Below are 8,584 nucleotides of genomic sequence, written 5' to 3'. Positions count from 1 at the left end.
GCTTCAGCCCGCTGTCTGGGCAGGGGGGAGCACGCGGGGGGGCGGGGGGGGGCTGGGCCCTGGTGAGAGGCCTGCGGCTCCCTCTGGGGCCTGGGGAGGTCCTGCCGGCGGTCAGCCTGGGTCTTGCAGAGGAGAGAAGACTTGGCATCTCCTCTCACTGTCCTGTGGTCCGAAAGCTTTCTCAGGGTGTGACCTCACTTAGCTCTCACCAGCATCTCTGAGGGCTGGGGAGGGGCCCTCAGGGCCAATGGAATCCCATCTCGGGGCCAGGGTTGACTCCCCAGAACTAGACACTTGGATCTCTGCTCAGATTCCTTTCCACAAACACTAACCCTGAAGAAACGAGACCAGCTGACGTGGAGCCGAGACACAAACACCCTTTCTTTCCAGCTCTCTCTCCATGCGCAGCTTCTGGGGCCTTGGTGTGTGGGGCCCCTAGAACCCTAGCTCAGGCACCCTCCCTCCTCCACATGGCACTGCCAGCCCTACAAACCACAGCCCCGGCTATCTGCATTACCCAAGTCCCGCAGGGCCCGGACCGGGTACACACAGAGCTGCCATTTCTGACGAAGAAAGCACACGTGTTTGGGGGCTGCTGCGTGCTGCAGGGTGGTGCACACATGTACGCACGTGCTGATCTCCTGGCGGCACCCCCTTTCATTTTCTGGGTAGGAGTCTGTTGCTAAAAGTGCTTCCCTGTTCCCCAGGGAAAATGTCAGGGATGTATGCGGCCCGAGTGGTGCTGACTCTGCTCTTTGGAGGGTGTCTGGGGAAGCTGGGCCGCATGCTACCCTGTTCTGGGCAGGGCTGGCGATGGGCCCCAGCAGGAGGGAGGACTGGCCCTGCCCCAAAACTGTCGGTCAGGAGGACTCTGAAGGGAGGTGGTCCCCTAATGAGCTTGGCTGCTCCTCCTCCCTAATGGGGAGGTATGTCTTTGCAGCCTGGCCTGGGAGGTGGGGGCAAGAGTAACCAGGGCCTGTGACCTGCAGGGACGCCTGGGCTATCTGGGAGAGCAGCAGAGGCCACTCTAAGGCCCTCTGCAGCTGACTCACTGGCTCTCACACACACATTACACTCTGCTGCCACCCATCCAAACATAAAGGCTCAGATACACAAGCTTGCCTTTGTCACACACACTCTCACATCCATAAATATGTGTGCACACACACACACACAAACATGCATTTTCATATGCATATGCACCCTGAGGTACATATCTTATATATACACTAGGGGCCCAGTGCACGCGTTCGTGTACCTTGAAAGGAACTGGGGCCGAGAGGCTGTGGTGGGCACAGGGGTGGGGCTTGGTCCATCTTCCACCTCCCCGCCTGGCCCCTCCTGCCACAGCCCCCGGTCCCCTGTCTTCCAGCAGCCCTGGTCCTGCAGCAGCTGCTCCCACATGCTGATGGCTCCAGCCCTGCTCATACCCGCCGATGGTGAGGAGCAATTGGGATCGCCCCTCAGGAGCAGGGGGAGGTGGAGAAGCCCTCCAGGGCCATCGGGGCCAGCAGCCACTGTTCGCACCCGCTGACGGCGCCAAGCTTTCGGGACCGGCACTGGGAGCTGGCAGCAGGTGTGAGCGGTGGCTCTGACACCAGCCATGGGTGCGAGCGGGGCCAGAGCCACAGCAAGTGCAAGGCCTGGCGGGACCACAGCGTGCAGGAGCAAAGAATTTTCAGTAACCACCAGAGGTACACCCTGAAGACAGCAACTGGTGCCCCGCCTTCGTCTGGCACCTCTGCTCACCATCCCACCGTGGCCGACTCCCGCCATGCTCCATGCATGCCCCCTGGTGGTCAGTGCATGTCATAGTGACCGGTTGTTCGGTTGTTCTGCCATTCGGTCTATTTGCATATTAGGGTTTTATAGATATAGATATAGTATTGATTTCAGAGAGTAAGGGAGAGAGAGAGATAGAAACATTAATTATGAGAATCATTGATTGGCTGCCTCCTGCACTCCCTCTACTGGGGATGGAGCCAGCAACCGAGGCATGTGCCACGGGACAGGGAATCGGACCATGACCTCCTGGTTCGTGACTTCCTGGTTCATAGATTGACATTCAACCCCTGAACCACACTGGCCAGGGATACACATCTTAACTGCCACTGTTTATTGAGTTTTCAGTGGGTGCCAGGCCCAATATGAGCTGTGACATAGATTCTCTTTTGTCAATCTCACAACCACCACCTGGATCCCATTTTACCAGTGAAGAAACTAAGGCTCAGAGAGGTGAGGTATCTTACTCAAGGTCACTCGGCAGCAAAGTGAAGTCAGAATCAGAATCCAGGTCTGGTTGCAAAGCTAATGAGTACACTGTACACAGGAGTGCACACACAGGCACACACATAGACACTCAGGCTGGGGAGGGGCATTGTGGAGCAGCCCCTCCCACCAGGGGGGAGAACACAGGCTGCTGGCCCCCTTGCAGGCCTCACAGGGCTGACCAGAGGACCTCCGGGCTCTGGATGCTGCTCGGAGAAGAGGCGTTTGGGGTTTGGATTTAGATTCAGCTCTGCCAGCTTTATCACTTCCTGTGTGGCCTTGGAGACGGTGTCTCCCCTCTCGGAGCCTGGGTATCTCCACCTACGAAATAAGGATTATGGTATCTACCCTCCCAAGTTGGGGGTGAAGTTAAAATAAGATACCACAGTTGCCTGGCACATATCAAGAACTTAATAACTCTAGCAAACAACACATAATTTACATGTGCATAATTACATAATGATAAAATGACAGGAATTACATGCATAATTTATACCTCACAACGACTCCATGAGGTGTGGGTGCTGTCATTTAACGGATGAGGAAGTAGATCTAGAGAAATGAACCGACCTGCCTGAGGTCAGCGGGAAGCCAGCATTTGGAGCCAGGCAGGGGAGAGGGAAGGCCCCTGCCCGCTGCCCGCTCTGCCCTGGCTGGCATGGCCTGTCTGCCAGCGGCTCCCCTACAGAAAGCCCTCCAGGGAGGGTGAGCATTGGAGGGAGGAGGAGAGGAAGGCTCTGGGGGGAATGAGAACAAAAGACGGCTGGTGGCTTTCTTTGTACCTTGAATTTCTCTGCAAGGGCAGGAAGCACCGATTATTCAGGAAACCTGCCCACTGAGATCACAAGCTGGAGAGAAGTCTCACTTGTGAAGAGGGACAGAGTGGGGACAGCTGCCCCTTTCCTCTGGGCAGAGGTAGGCCATCTGGGTGGGAGGCCCCTTGGGCGTGCCCTGCAGATCTCAGTGTGAATCCCTCCTCCACCTACCAAGGTGCCTTCCCTCCCTGAGCCCCAGTTTCTTCTTTTGCACATTGGAGTTAGTGTGCTCTGCCTGTGGGCTGTAAATGAAAATGATGCAGGCAGCTTGCCCCAGTGCCCGCTGTCTGTAGCAGCTCAATAAACGGAAGCTGTTTTATTTATTATCCAGGAACCAAGTGTCCCCTCTACGAACCCATCCCTCCCCACCTGCCCCCTGCCCCCAAGTCAGGGAACTGCCCCAGGAAATGGAGGCGGAAAATGGAAACATAGAGGTGGTCTCCTCTATGTCTATTGAGGTCACCTGCCCCAAGAGATCCCGTAACGAGTGTTCTCTCTTTCTAGAAGCTAGGAGACATGAGTTCCCTGACTTTCCTGGAAACCACATCCAGGCCAGAGAATGGAGTTTAGAAAGGAGAAGGGGAGCCCCAGCCCATCCCAGGAAAAGCTGCCACCTCAGGTGGCAAACTATGACCTCCCACACCCACGCCTGCCTTCCTAGGCCTCACCCTGGGAGGCAGAGGGACAGACAGGACCGTTCCTGGGAGCCTGAGCTATCACAGCAAGGAAGCAAAGGGCTTCCCCCAGCCTGCCTCACACTAACTGCACCCTGGAGCCCCTGCATATGGGGAGCTCACTCCCCCCACCCCCCACTCTGTCCCCAACCCATCCATCCTCCACAATCTCCTGCAGAGGGAGGTTGACCCCTGCCCCTCCCACCCACGTTATCCTAAATGTCTCATAGGAGAGAGCATCATGATGCATATGAGGAAACGGAGGCACAGGGAGAGGAAGAAGCTGGCCCAAGGCCACCCCCATTCTGCACCTTCCTCTTCTCCCTAAATCCCCCAAAAAGCCCCAGGACGGAGACTGTGAGGGACTGCCCGTGCCTACTTTGTCCGGTGCAGAAACAAGCACACAAGGAGGAATGGTTTACCCGAGGCCTCGGCTAACACACTTGAACCTGCGTCCGGGCTGTGAACCCCTGGGAGGTTTTAAGTGAAAGCGCCTGGAAAGGCAGGTCCTTTATTATTATTATTATTATGTCACTGAAAGCACGGGGATTAGGTGGTTAGGACATCAGCCCAGCCTTGGGTGTCAGCTGCTTCACTTGCCGTGTGATCTCCTCGGTGACGTTACTGTCCTGTGCCTTGTTTTCCCCATCTGTTAAAGGGGCAGGTGGCAGGGTTACCCGAGGCCCTGCCTCTGCGCTCCTCCAGAGAGGAAGGGAGAGGGAGAGAGAGAGAGAAACATCCATGATGAGAGAGAATCATTGATCGGCTGCCTCCTGCATACCCCCTATTGGGGATTGAGCCCGCACCCCAGGCATGTGTCCTTCCCCAGAATCGAACCCGGAACCCTTCAGGCCACAGGCCGATGCTCTCTCCACTGAGCCAGACCAGCTAGGGCTGCACTCTTCCTCCTTGAAAACACCCAGTGTGTGCAGAGTTCTTTGACAGTCTTGTCTGGCGAGGTGGCAGCGTGCTAGTATGCCTCATTTACTTTAAGGTGTTCTTGAGAGGTGCATGGCTCACTGGTGAGGAAATCTTTGCTCCAAGAGCCCCTGCTTCTCTTACTCCTAACCTCAGCTTCCCCAGGGTCTGGCTCCCGGTGTGTGGTTGCATCAGAGCTGCCTGCCCGTCAGGTGTGGGTTCCATGAAACTCCAAGAGGGGGGCATTGTGTGTCCTTGGGCAGCGTTGGCAGTGAGGGGGAGAAAAAGGGCCTGCTCTTCCTCTGCCCCTGTTCAGGCCCTCCCTCCACGTGCAGCGCCACTGACCGTGAGCAGTCGGGTCGCCTTCAGCCACAGCGTGGAAGTGGAGTGTCTGTGAGTCTTTATGGTCTGTGGCAGCATTACCGATGTCACCTAAAATTTAGCAAAGCACGTATGCCATGTTTTGGCCACCAAGACAGCTTTGCTACTGTCCTGCTCAAGCCCAGTCTTTTTTTTTTTTTTTAGATATATTTTATTGATTTTTCACAGAGAGGAAGGGAGAGAGATAGAGAGTTAGAAACATCGATGAGAGAGAAACATCAATCAGCTGCCTCCTGCACATCTCCTACTGGGGATGTGCCCGCAACCCAGGTACATGCCCTTGACCGGAATCGAACCTGGGACCCTAAAGTCCGCAAGCCAACGCTCCATCCACTGAGCCAAACCGGTTTCGGCTCAAGCCCAGTCTTAAAGGGACAAAGATTATTGCAAGTCAGACGGGCCTGGGTTCAAATGACCTTCAGCAAGTCACTTCATCTCAGCCTCAGTGTCCTCATCAGCAAAATGGACCCCCAGAGGGGATTAACTGAGATCATGTGGCAAAAGCTCTTAGGACAGTGCCTGGCACAGAGTAGGTGTTCCCCTACTAAGCAGTGGAGTTACCCTCAGTAGAGGAGCCAGCCGGAGGCAGGGGGATGTGGGGGTGAGATGGCTACTTCTGTCTTTCCAGTGGCTCCAACAGGAGCTGGGGCTGGACCACGACCGGGAGCAGCAGCATCCTGGCAGAGTTTGGATCCCTGCACTTGGAGTTCTTACACCTCAGTGAGCTCTCCGGCAACCAGGTCTTCGCTGAAAAGGCAAGTCTTCTCCCTGCCCCTCCCCAAACAGCCCCTCCGCCTTCTCCCCACAGAGAGCAGGAGGGGGGGCACTCAACCCTGCACGGCCACAGGAAAGGCTCCCAGATGGGCAGGGTGGTGCATGGGGAACACAGAGCCCCCTAAGTTATGGTGGGAGACCTGACTCTACCCAATCCCAGGTGGCAGGGAAGACGAGCACGGGGAGTAGTCAGGACCCTACAGAGGGCAGGGAAGAGACAAAGCTGCCAGTATGTGTCAGCTTCTGGCAACCACCCATACGCGGGTCTGGGTCTGCAGAAAGCGCAGCGGCTAGAACGTAGGCACCAGCTCGAGGTGGCAGGAACGGGCCATTGGCTGTTAAAGCCGCCTTTCCAGAGACATTTAACTTTTTCCTGCGAGATCTGCCTGGCCTTTCCTTACAGATGCCCCTCTAGCTCATGCCATCAGCAGGTGGCACAGCTATTTCCACTCCCGGGAGAGGCACATGACCCCTCCTTCTCACTGGTACCAGGCTGGCTAAGCTGAGAGATGGCGTCCAGGCTGCCATCCATTCTGATAGCGGCCATTCCTCTGGGAGGCCCTCCAGAAGGGGCAGTTTCTCCCAGCCTTGGCAGTCCCACTGTCTGGAAGTGTCACTGTGGGTCTAACCCTAAACCCTCAGATGACACTCGGGCTCCATGGCAGGGAGGTGAAGCCCTGCCCTCCAAGAAGAACCCTCAGGAGGGCCCCACTCCCAAAGCCTTCTTTCCCCCTAATGGTTAGTTAGCCAGGGCTGGGAGCTCCTAGCCACTCTCTACCCAGCGGCTCCCAGTGGCCGGTTAGCCCGCCAGCCTCAGAACATCACCCAGCAGGCCCTGGCCCTGGGGTCTGCATTTTTAACAAGCGCTCATGTACTTTTTGTCACGGGGTTTAGGAGCACTGCTTAGTGTGGGAATCCAACCGCCTTCTTGAGAAAACGCTTAAGAAGAGCAATTCAAATCTTTGACCATTTCCTCTGTATTGGGGCTCACTACCACCCTTAGATAGCCCATCACGCTGTCAGACCTTGTATGGAGAGGACTCTGCCTCCCCGTGACACTGCACCTCAAAAGGTCATGCCGTTACTTTAATCCACTTCCCAGTGAATCTCACTGGCTGATCCTTTCTCCCACCTCCACGTCCTCCCTCCCCCCAGCCTCCCTGTTTCCATTGCTCTTGAGCCAGCTCCGCCAGGAAGATTGTGGTCGGCTCAGGATGGAGCAGGACCAGCAGCTCCCTCTAGTCCCTGGCTAGTCTGGAGGTAATTAGCTACTACTGCCTGAGCACCTACTGTGTGCTGGGCACTTAGAGTGTCTCTAACCCTCCCAACAGCCCTAGGAGTCAGGTCTTCCTGTCATCCCCATTTTACAGGGAAGGAAGCTGACACTCAGAGGTTAAGGCACTTGTCCTGGACCATCCATCTGGGAAGTGCTAAAGCCAGGATTCAAATCCAGGACTTCCTGTCTCTGAAGCCCACGCTCGTTCAAGAGCAGATTAATACGACAGGCTTCAGGCTTTTCCTCCCGGGTCCGCGCTCCGTTTCTCTGTCTCCCTCTACATTTACATTCTCCAGCTTTGTGCATCCCCCAGCCATGCCTCCCACAGAGGCGATTATTGGCAGTCAACAAATTGGCCCAAATTCTAGAAGCGCCCGCACCCTCTGGGGGAGCTCATTTAGCCTGCTCCACTGCTTTCCACCAGGACAGCCGCGAATAAGTCAGGTGCAAGCACATTCCTGTCCCCGTAATGGACTGCATTAACATAAATGGATGTGAGGTCTGATGTGGCAGAGCAATGCCGTCCCCTGTAAAGAAAGGGCTGGCAGTCAAAGGCTGCTTTCCCTGCTCCTTGCCCTGTAGGTGAGTCTGTGAGCAGACACAGTACGGTCCCCGCGGGCCTTTCTCCCGCAGGTCTGCACTGGGAGGGTTCGTGTGTCCCTGAGGGATAAGGCCTTCCCACTTTTACAGCCCAAAGCCCCCTTGCCCTTGGTATGCCCAAAGGTTGCAAATCTAGCTTCCTCTTGCTCAGGTGGGGCACCCTCCGCTACAGGTCGCTGCATGGTCCCCGCCTGGTCCATGTTGGACCCAGGGGCTGCTCTGTTTGGTCAGAAATTGTCCTGGCCCTGCCACTTACCTAGTGGGTAGCCATGGGCAACCACTGACTCTCTCCAAGATTCGGGCGTCTTGTCTGTTAAACTGAGCTAGTGATACCACATAGGTTGTTCCAATGATTGGAGATGATATATGTAACAGTATGGCTCAGAGGAACTGAGAAATGTTATTACAACCTGAGGTGCTACCCTAACCGGTTTGGCTCAGTGGATAGAGCGTTAGCCTGCGGACTGAAGGGTCCCAGGTTCGATTCCGGTGAAGGGCATGTACCTTGGTTGCGGGCACATCCCCAGTAGGATGTGTGCAAGAGGCAGCTGATCGATGTTACTCTCTCATGGATGTTTCTAACTCTCTATCCCTCTCCCTTCCTCTCTGTAAAAAAATCAATAAAAATAAAAAACCTGAGGTGCCTATGGTGTATCGAGCCCAGGCCTCCCCTCTGGAATGGTTCCTATGGTGTCAGAAAAAAGAACATATTACCAGGTTAACCATATGAAATTGCCAATGTTTGACCATTTCTGACCTATTAAAAAGGCAGTTTTACCTGGTACTTAGAAAACAGCTACCATCCCTTATGTGAATCCTCCCTCCTATGAAGACCCTCCCCGCCAAAAGCAACATGCAATGAGGAAGGGGTGAGATGA

At 55.4% G+C, this 8,584-nt stretch overlaps 1 protein-coding gene across 1 annotated transcript in view; it reads left to right on the top strand.

Annotated features, from left to right (window-relative positions):
- Positions 1 to 8,584, top strand: part of MAN1C1 (mannosidase alpha class 1C member 1) — a 112,096-nt gene that overhangs the window by 87,585 nt on the left and 15,927 nt on the right. The window contains exon 8 of the mRNA XM_006777521.2: positions 5,685 to 5,811. Coding sequence (XP_006777584.1) covers positions 5,685 to 5,811 — 127 coding nt within the window. The remainder of the gene's footprint in view (positions 1 to 5,684; positions 5,812 to 8,584) is intronic.

The sequence above is a fragment of the Myotis davidii genome, unplaced genomic scaffold (genome assembly GCF_000327345.1).
Source record: "Myotis davidii unplaced genomic scaffold, ASM32734v1 scaffold149, whole genome shotgun sequence".
Lineage (NCBI taxonomy): Eukaryota > Metazoa > Chordata > Mammalia > Chiroptera > Vespertilionidae > Myotis > Myotis davidii.
Note: the sequence above shows the minus strand (reverse complement) of the source record. Positions and strands in the feature narration are given on the sequence as shown.